The 18619-nt window shown below is 39.5% G+C and overlaps 1 protein-coding gene across 1 annotated transcript in view; it reads right to left on the bottom strand.

Annotated features, from left to right (window-relative positions):
• Bmt2 (base methyltransferase of 25S rRNA 2 homolog) overlaps positions 1-18009 on the bottom strand; it is a 50172-nt gene extending 32163 nt beyond the window's left edge. The window contains exons 1-2 of the mRNA XM_036182311.1: positions 17708-18009; positions 3205-3346 (exon numbers count right to left, since the gene is read on the bottom strand). Coding sequence (XP_036038204.1) covers positions 3205-3346; positions 17708-17861 — 296 coding nt within the window. The 5' untranslated portion in view covers positions 17862-18009. The remainder of the gene's footprint in view (positions 1-3204; positions 3347-17707) is intronic.
• Positions 18010-18619: the final 610 nt, after the last annotated feature.

The following is an 18619-nucleotide window of genomic DNA, read 5'->3' as shown; positions in this document are numbered from 1 at the left end:
GTAATTGGAATAGGTTACCTCTTTTTGAAGTGTTGGCCAATCAGGTCCCATAGATATTCCCTTCCCATCATGCTAAATACAGGCTTCTGTCAATACTATTTGTTACCCTTTAGAACTTGACAGGAAGACCCACATAAATAAGCTGAAGACACCACATGCTTAGCTCAAAAGAACATGGAGAAATCTAGCTAGTACTGGCCTGGAAGCTTAATCCTTACTGGCTAGTGTTCACAGTGCTGAAAGATGCCACTCACATGACCAGAGGTTAAAAGTGATCACCAACCTCACTCAGTTATAAACCCTGAATACTATAATAGTGACTTTCCTGCAACATATTCCTACTGGCATGATAGTGGCACAAATGCTCTAAGTGTTACCAGCCACTTTTTGATTGGCAGTAAAGCCCCACTACAGGAGATGGAATGCAGACATATCTGATGCTGTCAATGAGGCTAAGAACCTGTGGCTAAATCACTCATGAGCCCTAGGAGAAAACCTATCAATATTACTCTCTCTGTTAAATGGTTAGAGCAATAAATTACTCCTAACAACTTACTGCTTTACCCCTTTATCAGTGCATAACTCAATCTTCATCAGAGAATCTTCTTGCCGTAAATGACAATTAAAAGGCAACCACAACTGATCAACTTGCAGAGAATGAGAAAATTCAGAGTACTTAGTCTTAATGGAATGTAATAAATCCCTGCCCTCAAATAGAAGGAAATGATGTAGAAGAGGGGTTGGAAAAACTGTGAGATCAAGAAGTGATGAATGATTTCAAGGAAACAGTTCTTTCACACACAACCAGAGCAGTTGCACACAGCAACTCAATGATTGTTATAGCATGTTCAAGACCTACATACACAACCTCAAATCAGATAAAAATCTCAGCATAGGGGAGAAGTGGGCAGGATGTCCTACCCCAGCTGAGGAGCTATTGACATTTGGTTGCTGTCAAAAGGAAAATCAGTTTTCTTTGATTATGTGACATCTGGTATCTCAATCATATTTCAAGGGTAGGCCATGTCTAGATGTAGTTGACCAACACAAACTGGGTTCGATGTCTTTTTAATAGAGAACAAGAAAGTCAGGTAGACAAACAGAAAACAACAACAACAAAAGGAAGTTAGGTGGGCAGAGAGGTGGGGGACAATCTGGGATGAGTTGGGAGAGAGGATGAATATAATCAAAATACACTGTATGAAATTCCAAAGAATTACTAAGAACATTTCTCACCTTAGGGCTCAGAGACCTATGTGCATGGTGTAGCATAAAGATCTGAAGAGCCAGAGGTGATAACTCCAAGGAAACTATCTTTTACACATAACAGGACTGATGCACATATGAACTCAGAGATATTGAGGCAGGACACATAAGACCTACAGAGGTTCGGGCCAGATGGGGTCCTAGCACTGAGAGAGGGAAGTGGACACAGGGTCCCACCCCTCACCAAGAACCTATCTGTAGTTGACAGCTGCTGGAAATGGACAATCAGTTTACTCCAATGCTGTGTGCCTGGTTCCATCAATCATAGCCCAGTGCAGTTCCTATGGCCAGCAGTAGTTTACCAACACAAAAGCATCTGCATATTGTTTGCTACTGCTGTTGCTTTTGTGTGTGTGTGTGGAGGGGGAGTCTTTTTGTTTCACTCTGTTTTTGGAATATGTTTGCATCCTCTGGGTTGTTTGTATTGCTCTTCATTGTGTGTTTGAGAGAGACACAGACAGACAGAACATAATGCTGGGACGATAGGGGGGTAGAGAAGTTCTGAGAGTAGACAGGAAAGAGAAAAACATGATCAAAATACACACAAAAAATTAACAAAAATGGAGAAAGAAACAAAATAATACAATACAAAATAAATACTGTAATGCTGTTAACCTTCAACAAAAGAAGGATTAAAATAGAACAGAATTTGTATACTTGTTATGGTTAAATTGTTTAAAGTGTTTGTCGATTAGAATGAATTATATGGTTTCTAATAAAAAATTTTAAAAAAGGATATAATCTCAAAATTATTATTAAGTCAAAATTTGAATTAAATGGGCTGGATATGGGTGGGTGAGGAGGTAGGCAGAATATGGGAACAGTTGGGGTAGGGGAAACTATAATCAGAATGTATTTTATAAAACAATCTATTTTCAATAAAATACAAATATTTTAAAGAGGTGAGAGATGATGGCTGCAGTTAAGTCTACTGGTTGTTCTTCCAGAGGACTTGACTTCAGTTTCCAGTACCCAGGTATGTCAGTGTACTCACAAATGTCTGTGACTTTAGCTTCAAGGGTTCCAACAACCTCTTCTGGCTTCTTTAGGACTGCACATAGATTGCACACACACACACACACACACACACACACACACACACACACACAAATCTTTAAGAAGACTGAATATAAAAATGGAAAATCTGAATGAAATGAGTTGGACACTATCATAAGCTTAGGGTTTATACATACAGAACAGCGCCTTACTTCTGGGAATTCACTTTAAAATTCAACCAACATATAAAGAGCTTCTTCTCATTTTACCACACTGATAGTATTAGTAGCACTAGTAACTTTCAACATTAGAAATTGTACTATTAGAGAAGAAGCACTCAAAGTCATTGTAAATGCTGAGATACCCCAAAATCACACACCAAAAATTTAGGATTTTAAAACTGTTACCATGCTTTTAAGTTCAATGTACTCACTTTTTACTTGAATCTAAATGTATTATCTAAAGAAGTTTTTTTTAATTATGAGGAAATTAAGTATTCTTGCATTTTAAACACAGTAATGTTTAATGTATTTAAATTCATATATATATTACGTATTTGTGGCCCATTTGGTTTCTGTTTTTCTATCAATTATTTTTTTCTAGCCCAATCACAGTTTTTCCTCCCTCCCTACCACATCTCCCTTCTCCTCAGAAAAGGGCAGGCCGCCCATGAACATCCGCCAGCCATTCCATATCAAGTTGTGGTAACACTAGATGTAAAATCACATTTTATAAAAAGTTCGGAAAGAAAAAACATTTCAGTTAAGAAAAGGTAACTGAAATAAACCTAGGCAATGTGAAACACAAAGGAAAAAGAGGACCTTAAAGACATCACTTAGAGTACCTGTAGTTTCCATTGTGGTATAATAAATTGTACATCATTTTACATTTACGTTAAAGAATCTATTGGAGACCAAAAGTGCCCGTTTATAAAACACTCACCTACAACACCATTCAATGCGACCTTCACCCTCACAAGTTTTTGCCCAGTGATTATCTGCCAAATTTTTCATTGCAACAGCATATTCACAAAGTGTTTCAGCATCTTCACAGTGTTCTCTCCAGATCTTATCAAAATCTCCCACTGTATGAAAAAAAAATGAGCTAGGTTAACATTATTTTTATGTGAGATAATTTCATGAAAATAAGATAGTTTATAAAATAATACAAAAACTCATGAATTAAAACTAAAATTAATGGAATTTTAATCATTGCTTTACAATTGATGATCTGACAACCAAAATTTACCCTTTCAAACAGACTTATACAGTTGAACATCACTGATTGTGTACATACACACACACACACACACACACACACACACATGAACTACCAACTCATAAATCAAATGCCTGTTGGTAGGATACAAGTATGGCTAGAAATTAACCACTAGTTTCACATTGGAAAAGAAGAACATAAACACTGTGTTTTGTACTTAGTCTAGGTATATTGTATCTTTTGGCCAGGAAGGACATGCTTCACATGATAAAATGTTTGCTTTGCAAGCATAAGGACTTGGGGGTTCCACTCCCAGAAGCTACAAGCTACAAGGGCTGGGGAGAGAAACAAGTGGGTCCCTTCTGGTTTACTGACCATGACTAGCAAGCTAACAAAGAAATAGTCAACTGTGGGGTTAATTACATCCAAACTCTTCTTCCAAGCAAGATTAAGTCTTTTTTTCTTTAACAACATATTTACTCAAATTTAAATAACAGCCAATTGATTCTATTTACCGGCTACTTTAGTTCCACACTCTAGTTAAGTGTTGCGTTGAAAACCTATTTATTACCCCTTGACTTTTGACTATGCCCATAAACACAAGTAAGGGCACAACACACCCTTATACACACTGTCCAGTTAAAAAACCATGGTACCAATCATTCACAGACTAAATACTGATTTTATTTCCAAAGTAGATGGAAGCTTAACTAATGGTAAGGGAGTGTTACGCCCTTAATATACTAACATTTTCATTAGTCATTAATATTTGTGAAGGGGCTGGGCTCTTAATTTGTTACAAATCAGGTTAGCCTTCTTTGTCCCCTAAAAAGCAAATAATAATTTAATAAATCCTCAAAAATGTCTTTCTTAGTAACATCTATCAGATGGAGGGATGTATTAAGACTAAAAATAGAATAAGAGGTCTTCAAAGCAGTACTCTGATTAGTGATTTTTCCATACACTTATGGGAGCTCATAATACTGTTCTTACATTTATCCATCAGACTTGGTACTAAATGACTCAATGAGGTATACTGTAGGTTTAAAGCTGCTTTATAATTAGAGTTCTGTATCAACTTTATAGGGCCCCTTGGAGTAGTTTCACTATTCTATGTAACAGATACATTATTCAGAAACACTTGAATGAGTTACATGGGTTTGTAAATGTGAGTCATTTACATAAAAATTCTATTATCAAATGTATTTCAAAGAACTTGTGAGTACTGAAAACTGATTTCATTCGTGCAAGACTAGATTTATATTCTACATGGCAGGTAAAACTTAAAATTTGAATATTTGTATTTTATTTGGAAGAGAGTCCTAAACAAAAGCACTAAGGGGGTGGGGGGAAAAAGCTAGGAGAAAAAGCTAACAACAGCCCAGGGGTTGTTAGTGACACTGCTGGCGAGGACATCATATCCACAGTGCTACTGGATCCAAGGGCAGGAAGCCTGAGCACTAGCTACCCTAGTTCCCATTAACGAGGGAATGCCAGAAACCTTGGACTCTAGCAGGCACTTACTGAGTAAGGACGCATCAACTGAAGGCTCCAAAGTGCTGGAGAAAAGTAACAGAAAAATAGAACACATTCAAAGTGGAACTCTTGTCACGGATGGTGACTCTGAATTCAGTATTTGCCCGTTACAGCTGAGAACTACAGGTGGTTATGTAAGACACTACTGCCCTCTATTAAACTTCTTAGTGTCCTTACCATGTCACTTTAGACTCTGAAACTTGATATACTCTATAATTAACTAATAGCTAAAAGATACAAAGAGGACTAAAACTATAGAGAAATCTATTTCCAAATAGTTTTTTAAAAAGGCTTCTATATTCCTCACATTCAACAAAATTGTCTTTAAATAATGCTTTACCTGTAGTTTTGAGGTTCATTATCTGCATCTGACATTTAAAGGATTCAAGCATTTGTCTATGTGTTTAATTGATTTTAACTGCAAATAACTTAATATTTTAACATTTTAATTAACAGTAGAGTTTACATACCCTCAAAGTGTGCTCACACTGAAAGTTAATGTGATTATAAGCATAGTGCACAGCTATATAACTGAAAATAAACAGTTTTGGTGCCCTGGAACTTGCTCTGTAGACCAGACTGGCCTCAAACTCACAGAGATCCACCTGGCTATGCCTCCCGAGTGCTGGGATTAAAGGTGTGCACCACCACCGCCTAGCAAGCAGTATTCTGCTTTTATAGTGTTCAAAATACTGAATTTAACAAATATTTAAATGTATTATAATCTGGGTTCTGAAAGCACTGCTCTCCAAATTAATAAAAAAAAAAGTTACCAGATGCCTAGCATGTATATTCAAATTTCTTTGCACACTCAAACTGTATTCCTAAAACATATATTAAAAGTTGATTCTAAAGACTTTAGACAGTCACTAGTTTATTAGGTCAACCACAATTTTAACTACTGTTTCACTGAAAAGGACAATACACTCTGCTTCCTGGCCATCACTGAGATGTAAGCAAGCCTCTGCATGTTTCAACTACCAGGAGCAGGGCTTGTTCCTACCACCATGAACTCTGCCATGATTTCCCTGCAAGAAACTGTGAGCTAAAATAAATCTATTCCCTCAAAAGGTACAGTCACATGGGGTCTGGAGAAATGTTTGCTCAACAGGTGCCACTCAGAAGAGCTCCAGGGTGGCTGCCTATAACCCCACTAGAGGTCAGAAGGAGCTGCTGTGATGAGGGCTGAAAGGGTCTCATGAGACTGTCCTCCAGCTTGGATGAACTAAACGTCTCATCCTTCTGCCTCAAGCACCAGTGCTAAGAGTGTGGTACCACGCTTGATTTTATGCAGCTCTGGGAAGTGAACTCAGGGCTTTGTGCATGTTTAGACAAGTGTTGTACCAGCACCTCACTTTCAAAATTCACTCCTACAGGAATCCTAAAAAACTGGATGTACATTAAAGAGAGACAAGGTATGAATATATCCAACAAATACACAAATTGACATTTCCTATTAAAAACCCACTTTAAAACAACAACAACAAAAAACAACAACTAATTTACAGTGGAAGTGGAGTCACATCTATTGAGTTCACAGGTATTTTTGTAAAATCTTTAAGCTTAAAGAAAAGTAATTTGAACAAAAACATTAAATTATAATGAGTTTCTTACATTCAAGAAAAGTGAATCACTGCATTTTATATGCTGTGATCACCTAATTAAACATGACATTATTTTTCTCAGTAACTATCCTAATTTTCATTCTTCATGTTTTGTTTTGTTTTGTTTTGGTTTTGGTTTTTCGAGACAGGGCTTCTCTGTGTAGCTTTTCGCCTTTTCCTGGAACTCACTTGGTAGTCCAGGCTGGCCTCGAACTCACAGAAATCCGCCTGGCTCTGTCTCCTGAGTGCTGGGTTAAAGGCATGCGCCACCACCACCCGGCCCTAATTTTCATTCTTAAAAGGTATAGATATAAAGCAAAGATCTGAAATTTAATGAATATAACTCTACAACTAATTTATTTATAAACCATAAACGGTAAAATATTAACATAGAAAATATATAGGGACTCATAAGATTTAACAGTAAAATTATACTACTTTTTAAACAAAGTGGATAAAAGAACTGAAGCCACTTTTCAAGCCAGACATAAAAAACGATTACCAGGTACACGAAAAGACGGTTATCATCACTAGTAGTTAGGGAAATGCTAATTAAAGCTACAATGTAATGGCTATGCTTTATGTGGAGAAAAGGGAGCCTATGTATTCTGTTCTAAGAGTATAATGCTACCATTATGAAAAACAATATAGAGGTTCCTCAAAACATCCCAAAGCTTTCACCTCCTCTCTGCCCCGTTTCCCTCTCTGTATGTATGAAAAACAAAATCAATATGTAAAAGAGACTTTGTAATCTCAGGCTTTCCGTGGTATTAACTACAAGATAAGAAAACAAACAAACAAACAAACAAACAAAACCCTCCAGGTGTCCACCAGTGAATAGTAGACAAAAGAATTATGGTGTTTACATATATAATGAACCATCACTCAATTCAAAAAAGGAAATCCTGCCACTCTTGACAATGTGAATGAACTTCGAGATCATTACACTACACAAAATATACCAGTCACAGCAAAGACATGCATCACAGATGATATAGATGTGGAATCTAAAGCAAGGGGCTTAACGAAATATAAAGTACCGTGTCCTCATCAGAGGTCTGAGGAAGAGGGAAGAGTTGAAGACACAGATGATGGTCAAAGGGTAAAACTAAGTTACAAAATGAATGGGCCTTAGAGATCTAATGTAGAGTACTGTAACTATGTTAGAATGTAGACATTAGTAAAGTAGTACATTTTTAGTAGTCATATACACACAAAATAACTGTTAGTGATGGATGTCGACCAGATTGAGGAAACATTAAGATATATTTTTATCAAAACAGCAGGGTATATACCTAAAATTTACTCAATTTTTATCATAATCTCTCCTTTAATTATTTATATGTAATAAGGGTGTGTGTGTGTGTGTGTGTGTGTGTGTGTGTGTGTGTGTGTGAGAGAGAGAGAGAGAGAGAGAGAGAGAGAGAGAGAGTATCAGTGTGTGATTTACTGTTGAATCCATTTAGTGCTGAAAATCCGAGATCATAACGTATCAGGGGAGTTAGTACCATTTATACATTAAAAAAATAACAAGTTATAATTCTTGGCAGTTTAGCCTATAATTCATGATACATTACTGGTTTTTAAAAGTCACAATTCAAAAGAAAATATACTATATTATTCTAAGTGTATAAAACTCTGAAAGGTAACTCTATAACAACAACAACAAAAAAAACCTATATGTGGCAGTGAGTAGCTCCCTACAGAAGGACTGGAAAGGGACTTCCAGGAGTGATGGAAATGTTTTTATATTTTGTGGCAGTGATTTCACAACTATTAGCAGTCACAGAATTCTGTACTGTAGAAGGCGTATATGAACTATACACATCAATAAACTTAAGCTTTAAAATGATGTGCAATGAGCAGAGCAAATGCTCTGAAATTAAAACTTAATGGTGGTAACTGTTAATCTATAGATTAGAATATATTTCCTTAACTTCATGGCCAAATTCTAGAGAACCAACACCCCAGGGACCTAAGACTTACATAAGTCTTAAAGTTTCAGAAATCAGAGCAATTTTCTGGTTGTGACTCACATACACTGCCAATGTGGCCATAAGATGCTGTATCTCTATAAGAGCTGAGTCAAGTCTGATGAACTTTTAAATGCTATTGTAGAGCCTGAAGACATGATGCTGATAACTGACTGGGAAAACCTTATACTCCAGTCACCATAGCACCCTGCCTTTCTTCCTGAGTTTTACATTTGTAAATGTGAATGGACATGAACTAACTGCAATGAATTTCCTAACTGCAAACAGACGGGCTTCCATCAGTCAAATGCTGTATTTAATCTCTGTAACTGCATTATCTTTAATTTTCTGGCAGTCGTTCTCATCTCTGGTTGCCAATTCTCAATGCACATTGTAACTACACAGACATTTCATTTAATGGATCTAGAATGTGAACTGGTCATTTACCCCAACGCTTTACAAATAAATCCACTCTATATTCATGGCTCAAAACCAACAGCCTATATACATATAGCAAGGTTGGAGAGTCAAACGCCAGTGAAACAATACAGAAAGCCATGAGGCTTAGGGCAAAGTAGAGTCAAAGGAAACTTCAAAAAGCAAAGTAGTTTATGCTTATAGTGTATCTTTATGAGGCAGCCTTTTATAAGACACATTTATGATTAAGAAACTTCATCCAAAATACAAAAGTCTTCGACTACTTCTTATAAAGGAGACAATGTAAGAAGAGTCAGGACCATGTTATTGGTTTCTCCTTTGTGAAAATAATTTATGTACCTAGCTATGACAACAAAATACAATATACAAGGATAGTTTCCTACCTGGTTGATGTAATATCAAACTTGCAAATAAAAGGACTCATAAATAGCTACCAGAATTTAATTATGTAAGTAGGGAATTGCTATACAAATAGGATCTAGCAATGCTCATATACATCTTTTTACAGGTATGAGATTATTTATTCTCAACAGACCCTGTGATGGACATGAGTAAAGCTGCATTTCAGGTACCAGAAAGCAGTACACCAGTGCTTCTCAGATATTATATTTTATAAACAGCATAAGTTTAGCCTCTAAAATTTAGGAGACTATTATTATGACCATAAAATTTTTATCTGTAAATTCAGGGTACACAAACACAAATAAATATATACAAATATACAAACTATTACCATGATTTTATATAAACATATTATATTCATCAAAATATCTTTAGTTTTGCCGGGTGGTGGCAGTGGTGAATGCCTTTAATCCCAGCACTCGGGAGGCAGAGCCAGGTGGATCTCTGTGAGTTCGAGGCCAGCCTGATCTACAGAGCAAGATCCAGGACAGGCACCAAAATATCTTTAGTTTTTACAGTCTGAAAAAAAATCTTAAAACTAAACTTAGACTGAGTGATATGAAGGAACCAATAGACAGGGAGGGCAGAGTAGCAGGTAAGGAAGAAGAGAATTCACTACATAGAGTAAAGCACAGCTAATTCAGGACAGTTTGCCAAATGTTACAATGTTCTCCATTATTTGTAGTTTTAAGTATCTAAAAAGGGAAACGTTTAGAATAACTTGGATCACTAAAAAGGGGATAAAGCCACCAACAAGAAGCTACTTCTATTAGCTTCTTGTGTATTTGAATCTTCAATCTACATGAGGCATCGCAGTAAGGATAATTAGGCAAACGGCAGAGTTCAACTGAAAGAAGTACGCTCCATGAGAAAGAGATAACTAATTCATGAGTGATAGACATAAGGTCACACCAACTGTGGTATGTACAAAGACAGGCACTTATTTACATACAATTTGTGCTAAACACTAAGGAACTAGTCTAAATGACCATCCATAGCATTTTAAAAGATGGGAAGATTTCTAATTTTAAACCATAGTATTTGATAACGTGACACAGTGACACAGATTGCCTGATTCATCCATTTAGGTTATTTTGTTGTTGTTGGGTTTTTAATTATTATTATTTTCTCTAGAGTTGTGTTATATAGCCCAGGCTGGTTTCCAACTCTTCATCTTTCTGCTTCAATCTCTTAAGTACTGGGATTAAAGGTTTATTCCACCACGCTTTGCTAATAACTTGAATTTTAAATTGTCAAGAAAACAATATATGGCTAAAAGTACTGGGTACCACTATTCTTAGTTTCAAGATGAGTATTCTAGAAAATGTTACATGAACAGGCAGGGATGGGATGGGGTAAGGGATAATGTCCCAGAGCCAATCAATTCTTAATGCTACTTTGGAGGTGTACAGGTAGGGTAGTTACAAACAACACTTCTGGTGTATATGCAACGTGAAGATGGTTGTGATCCCACTGATTTTAGAAATTAGCAAGAACTAATACAAATTTGAGATCCAAAAGTATGTTTCATAATAAAACAGGGACTTCTTAATACCATTGTGAGTTATTAAAATTTATAATTGAGATTGCTCTTTCAACAACATAGTATGATTTTTAGATAAATTTTGTTATATGTGACAAATAGTTTTCAATCTATGTCAGAAAGAGTATTTCTAAACACTGGATTGTTCTAAATTAATATAAATGTTGTAAGAGATTGGTATGGTAGGGGCTATGGGAAGCATTTGCCTATATTATTTAGATATCAATATTGGTACGCTTATTTTTACTACAGAAATATGAAGACACAACAAAAAAAAAGAAGAAAGAAAAAAAGAAAGAGACAATCTAATATGTGAAATCAATTTAGGCACCAAAACCATTAACGGGAATTTACCGACACAACTGCTAATAAGCATACTGTACCTTAAAAACCATACTCTTCACAGCAGTGAGGCGAAAGTACCAACGAGTTAGTCAAGTCATAACCTAGCCATCTCAGCTAGCACTTTCCCTCCTCTATACTGTTTTTATTACAGACATGAAGCATCGTGTAAGCAGACAAGGAATGAGTTTCATTCTTCTGCATCTAACTATCTAGTTTTACAACAAATAACCTTAGTTCAGTGTCACACCTCCCCCCAAATTGGGCCGACAGTCATCTGCATCAGAAGCAAACAAGAAATATTTAAATGTGTTCTAATTTCCAACTTACACAATTGCTTTCTGGGAGCCAAAGAATCAGCATGTTAAAATTAACAGAATACTGGCACACACTAATGCCTACGAAACATCACACTAGATTGGAAGCTAATAATGCTGAGAATATTTCGGAATCAAAACCAATCACCATTTCTTAAAGACTGTAAGAATCCTATTCTGTCTTTTCTTGAAGACTGTAAATTGTCACTTTGAGTCCTTTCTACTGTAAATGAAGCATAAATAGCAGGCATCGTTCTTCAGCATTACACCCTAGCTAGAACGGAAGAAACTCAAATTGTGGAAGTACTCCCTGTGTTCTGGGAGTGCTCCCTGTGTTCTGGGAGTGCTCCCTGTGTTCTGGGAGTGCTCCCTGTGTTTTGGGAGTGCTCCCTGTGTTCTGGGAGTGCTCCCTGTGTTCTGGGAGGCCCCACTCTCTCCTGTACCCTGACACCACTAGGGTGCCCCCCACATCGTCATCACTTCTCGGGGAGTTTTGCTTGTTTTCTTCCCCATGAGCTTCCCACCTTCAACTTCCAAAGACTACATTCCCACTAAATCACTGTCCCCATCCTTATTCTAAGCCGATCTGCCTGTCTACTCGCTCTCACAGCACTCTTACTGGAATATATACCGTACATTTCTACACTGGAGGTTTAGTGGCTACTAACATTTTGCCAAGGATTCTTAGGTTATCGTTGTCTTTTCCTCTTTACTTTTAGAAAACTGCTTATTGTATCCTTCAAAAGATTCTTATTTTTCTCTATTTTACCAGCGGGCCTGCTACGTATGTCATTATCAACTCTCTATCAGATGTGTGTCAAGACTCATTTCTTCTCTAGATTACTTCCTATTGCAGTCTTCTGTACTTCAGTGTTCTGACGTTTCTGGCTACTGGATACTCCATGGAGTTTCATTTTGTTTTGTTTTTCTTTTTTCCTTCAAAACAAGTTTTTATTTATTTTACATACCAATCACAGATCCCCCTCTCATCCCTCCTCCCACTCCCCCACCAGTTTCTCCAACCCAGATCCACCCCCATCCCTTCCTCCAAAAGGGGCCTCCCATGGGGAGTCAGCAAAGCCTGGTATATACTCAGTTGAGGCAGGTCCAAGCCCCTTTCTCCTGCATCAAGGGTGAGCAAGGTGTCCCACTGTAGGTAGTGGGCTCCAGAAAGTTAGCTCATATACCAGGGATAGATCCTGATCCCACTGCCAGGGGCACCTCCAACAGGACAAGCTACACAACAGTCTTCTGCATGCAGAGGGCCTAGTCTGGTCCCATGCAGGCTCCACAGCTGTTGGTCTAAAGTTCATGAGTTCCCACAAGCTTGGTTCGGTTGTCTCTGTAGATTTCCCCATCATGATCTTGACACCCCCCTCCCCACTTTGACTGGACTCCCAGAGCTCAGCCTGGTGCCTGGTTGTGGATCACTGCACCTGCTTCCATCAGTTACTGAATGAAGGCTCTATGATAATAGTTAGAGTATTCACCAATCTGATTACTGGGGTAATCTGATTACACTCTCCCCATTATTGCTAGTAGTCTAATCTGGGGTCATCCTTGTGGATTCCTGGGAATTTACCTAGCATTAGGTTTCTCCCTTACCCCATAATGTCTCCCTCTATCAAAATATCTCCTTCATTGCTCTTCCACTCCCTCCTTTCCCCAGCTCAACCACCCAGTTCCCTGATGTTCTCATGCCCCATAAACTCTCCTCTATAGACAGTTATATCCTACAAAGTTCCAGAGATAACACTTATAATGGACCTGAGACTAAGAACCACAACATGTGGTTTTTGGTTTTTTTTTTCTTTTCTTTTCTGTTGTTTGGGCCTGTTAGGTAACCAAAGGATTTGCATTAATGTTTTTGTTTTCAGGCTATCATTTGAAATATAACCCCCTTGCAAAGATACCACAAAGATATCTAATGATAAAATCAAATAGGTAACATACACTGCACACCTACTGTGTGCCCTTCACTCAATCAACTGCATCAGTGTTCCTTTCAGTGTTACTGATTACTTAGCCCCTTTCATTTCCTCTCCTGCAAACGAAAACAAAAACAGCTCCCAAAGCAGGCAACAAAAACAAAACAAACCTTCCAGGGCTAAGTTACTTACATTGTTGGTGGAGTCTATCTATTACAGCGAGAAAGCAAAGATTCTCTCACAGGCATGCGTGTGTGTGTGTGTGTGTGTGTGTGTGTGTGTGTGTGTGTGTGTGTACATACACACACACTTTTCTTTTCTGACTCTGTATCAGAATGGGTATTAACTAGGGGAAAACACAAGAAACCTCACTTGAAAAAAAAGTAAAAAAAGAGAACCTGTTCAAAATCTCTTGGTGGTCATTGAATTGGTCAACTTACTAACACAGCTGTGGAGAAAGTCTACTGAAAGAAAAGTGCAAGTTAAAATGGCTTCCCCACAATACTCTCATTTTAGGTGTTTGCTTGAAAACAAATGACAGCTGGAGAGATTGCTTGGTCACTAAAATGCTTGCCTTGCAAGTATGAGGACCTATGTCAGATCCCTAACACAATATAAAAGGCCTAGGTACAACATTATGCAATCATAATCCCACCGGTCTCAAGGGATTGCTGTCTGGCCTAATTAGTGAGTTGTAAGGTTCAGAGAGAGAGACCTTGTCTCAAAAAATAAAATGGGACACAACCAAGGGAAGTTGCCCTCTGGCCTTCACAGGTATATGCATACATGCACTTATACACACACACATACACTCACACAACACACACAACAAAACTACAAAAAAAGCAAAACCCAAATGAAAAATCCACATGGCTCCAGTTCAGTTCTCAATCAGATACACTGATCAAGTAAATCTGACCAATCAACAAAGTCCTTGTTTGGAAAGCAAAACTAAACTAGTTATTTCTTTAACATACTGTCTATACATATTATGATCAATTTAAAATATTTTAAGTTGCTGTGGAAGTCAAACTTTTTAATACTACATAGCAAAAATAGAAAATACCTGTTTGTGCAAGCATATTTTCCTTCACATAAACTCAATCTATAATAATCTCTTATCTACGAATGTCTGGACATTAAACATCCCTTCTCATCACCAATGCTAGAACTGTGCTCACATTTTGTTTTAGTAACTTCTTCAGATACACAGCACTACCTCAAACTGCCCATTCTTGTCAATTCTCTTATACAAACTGGCACAAGACCTTTGAGTGGTGGGTGACACAGGGCAGGCAGGAAAATGGAGCAGAGTGATAAGGTGGTAAAGTGCACTAAGCCCACCCATTCAACCTTGTAACCCAATTCACTTTCCCAGCCTGGGCCTGCTCACCACTGTCCACACTAACCAGTTGGACAGATTAGAACAGGGAAAGAAAAACCTTTTCTCATCATAACAGGAGGATCTCGTTTTCATATTTCTTACTGTTGCATTTCAAATCCACTATCAGAGATACAGGCAAAGAAAACTGAACCCTTGCCCGTGTCCTTATTTTTCAGTAACTGCTTTATTTCCTTTCCCATTCCACCCCAAGCTTTCATTAGCAGCATATCCCTGGAAAAGCTGTACTATACACTGCCATAAATCAACTACATCCATCTCCCATGGCCCACATCCACCAATTTATATCTTTTACCTTGCCCAACTTTAGCACTGCTTCCTGCTCTCCACTTTCTCTTACATTCTAACATTTAAGTCACCAACATTAGGATAAGAAATGGGAGGGAAATTCTATTATTTCCCATAAAATAGTAGAGCACTAATGATGAACAATCTTGGCCTCATGTAAGTTTCTTTGATCTTCTTAGGACTGAGTCCACTGTAAAAATGAAAGGATTAATGTAGGTTATACACCAAGTCCGGCTAATATGTTTCCTGACCCTAGGGATGGAGATGCAGAAACTGTAGATGTGAGATAAAATGTAGACAGTTTAAGATCAACCATTTTTGAGAATCACCAATGAAAACTATGAGTTCCTATAGTCTTACATTCCATGATTTTAAGTGAGACTTTTCACTGTATTTCCTGGTGAGAAAACTATTAATGAGCTTAGACAAATATGACTGGAAACCACCAGTACTACAGTACTATGTTGTACTAATAAATATCAAGAATTATTTCTTTCAGTTATATACCTAGACTTTCTCAAAAGGCACTCAAATAACTGAAACTAGGACCATGTTAAAGGTGAACGTTGGAAAGGGCACACTTATTCAGATCCTCTATTTGGCAAGTTAACTGATGGGGTATTATATATCTATATAATCACTAGAGCAAAGCCAGAGAAGCCTAAATTGTTGATGGATATTTAAAATGCCAAAAGAAGAGCTTCATTCAAATGCTTAGACTGTCAGGATCCTTTACATGCCTAACAGCACATCAAATCATTCACTTCTGAACTACATGTATTGCTTTCAGTTCTGGTAATTTCTAAGTACCGATCCTCATTATGAACTAAGTGTTCCTCTAGTTGGAATTTGGGCTTACAGACATGTTTAAACATGTGGGACTAGGCATGCATAAACAGCAGCTTAAAGAGAGAATGACACATTAGCAGGGTGTTAATTTAAGTGGAACCTATTCGTTTATGAATAAATGAATAATGAATAACAATGAAATTACTACAAAAAGGTTAATAATAGAAACTAAATTACATACTAGTCATTTTCTTTTAAAAGATGTGCCTTAAATTTGTACAAAATGGCATGATAAATTGAAGAAAAGTGGGTCCACTTATTTCCTCATTTCTCCAAACAACATAAAAACCAATAGAGAATGCCATTATGTAAGTGCATTTTGTGACTATCAAGAATGATGCAACTGTTGCTATGGTAACCACTCATTTTATTGAATTGCGGTTGGGAACTAAAGCAATTTTAATAAAAAAAAATTCAATACCTTAATATGCTTGCCAAGGCTCTTCCATTGGTACCTATCAAACAATAGCTTTAAACCTTCTATGGGGAGATCAAATGGCCTCTATTAAAAGCCAGGACTGAGTTGTCAAGGAAAGAAACTTTCAATAGTTTTAAAAATAAAACCAGCACTGACACTCCAAGAAGAAGACTTGGCCTGAACTTCTAGAGTAACTGGAAAGTACATAACTGAAAAGCAACATGATCTCACAGGTCTTTGTTCCTTCACTGTCATATTTCTCTTTTATTCTAAATTATTAACTAGTTAAATGACTAACACTGCTGAGTTTGCATTTTGCAATTATGCTAAAGCAAAAATCCGCTGGTAGTATCCCATTTTAATACTTAAAAGAGATTTTTTTTTCCCCTTGAGCATATGACGAATAAAACAAACTTTCAGCTTCAGAAATCTTACAAAGTTGCTTTGTTTGAGAGCCTCCATTTACAAAATGCCAGGATAACTCGTAAAATCCAATTATAGACATCGTTCCGGCATAAGTAAAGCTGCTTCCATGGAGGGGGCTGCACCTATGGCCGGCTTCAATGGCATCCGTGTCTTTCAGAGTCCCTGGGGTTAGACACTGTTCAAAACAACACAGTATCCTAAGAACCTGCCCCAGATCTCTTGCCTGCCTCCACAAACTTGAAGACGGAGCTGCGGTGGAGGGGCTCTGCCTGCTAGGCTTCCTCCTCACCGTTAAACCAGGTGAAGCACCTTGAGATCCTCTACTGGGCCTGATGACTTCGCAGCCCCGGAAGCCCAGGCAGGGGAGGCCTGGGCACGAAGCGAAGAGGAAGATGGGGGCTGTTGCCAAGCGAGCAGAACAACAGGCTGGTCCAGCGCAGAAGAGTAAGGGGCAGCTTGGCTTCTGCCAGTCTCCTTCCCGGGTGGATTTTCCCCCTTGTCTTCGGGCCTTACCTGAAAGCCCCTCCCTCTCTCCCTCCCTCCGAGCGTGTGCGCGGTGACAGTGGTCTCAGCACCCCGCTGGGGACAGGGCCTGGGCCGGTGGCGACTGCCCATCAGGGTTCCGGGCGCCGGCAGCAGGAGGCCGGTGGCGGCCTGGGCAGACGACGCGCCGCCCCCGTGTGTGTCCATGGTGGCCTGTGGGGCTGGAAAGAGCTGACCCGGGCGGGGGCCGCGCCTCCCCTCCCCCGCTGCCTGTTTACCTTCGCGGTACTTCTTGCGGAGCCGCCGGTGGACGCTCTTCACCACCCCGGACAGCTTCTCCTGCTCGAGCTTCCGCTCCTGCTCGCGGGGCTGCGCGGCGCTCGAGGGCCGCTGTCCGCGCGCTGCGCCTCGGCCGCCCGACCCGGGCTCCATCGCGCTACCGCCGCCGCCGCTGCCGCCGCCGCCGCCGCCGCCCCTCGGGCCCCGCGGTCTCTCCCCGGACGGAGGAGGTAGGCAGCAGCGGAGGCAGCAGCCGCAGGATGAGGCCGAGCAGTCCCAGCCAAGGCCTCGGGGGCGGCGTCTTCCCCGAGGCGCGAGGTGATTGGTGGACTTCGGAGGGCTGGGCGGAAATGGAAAGGGCCAAGGGCCAATGGGCGCGGGGCGGCGGCGGAGCGCCGGGTTGTTTGGGAAGGAGCAGCTGGAGGGGGCGGAGGGAGCCCTGGGCCTCTTGCCAGGCCCCGCCCCGGATGCTGTGCGGAGGAGCTCTGGCGGCCTAGGGGGAGGGGGGGGCGGGGAGACGGGGGGAGATAAGGGGGCGGGGAGAAGGTCTGTGGTGCGAGGTGCGCTTGCGCCTGCGAGTTGGCTTAGTTTGAGCTTCATTGTAAGGTCCAGCTTTGGCACGTCTCCCAACTCTCCGCTGCGTGTTATGATAGGGTGCCACCGTCTGAGCTGACTTCGCACCTGTGTAGCTTCCCAGCCACTATATCAACCAGCTAGCCATTGACGACTTGACTGCACAAAGTTTTGCACTTCAAGGAGGAGTCCAAACTTGCATGCTTTGTGTGTGTGTGTGTGTGGGGGGGGTCAAGGAGAGGTCAAGCTACCAAATCCGCATTTAATTCTCTAGCTATCCGTGGTTAATGCCAGGCATGCTACAGAAGCACGAAAGACACCTAAATGGGAAAAAGAAA

The sequence above is a fragment of the Onychomys torridus genome, chromosome 3 (genome assembly GCF_903995425.1).
Source record: "Onychomys torridus chromosome 3, mOncTor1.1, whole genome shotgun sequence".
NCBI classification, from domain to species: domain Eukaryota; kingdom Metazoa; phylum Chordata; class Mammalia; order Rodentia; family Cricetidae; genus Onychomys; species Onychomys torridus.
Note: the sequence above shows the minus strand (reverse complement) of the source record. Positions and strands in the feature narration are given on the sequence as shown.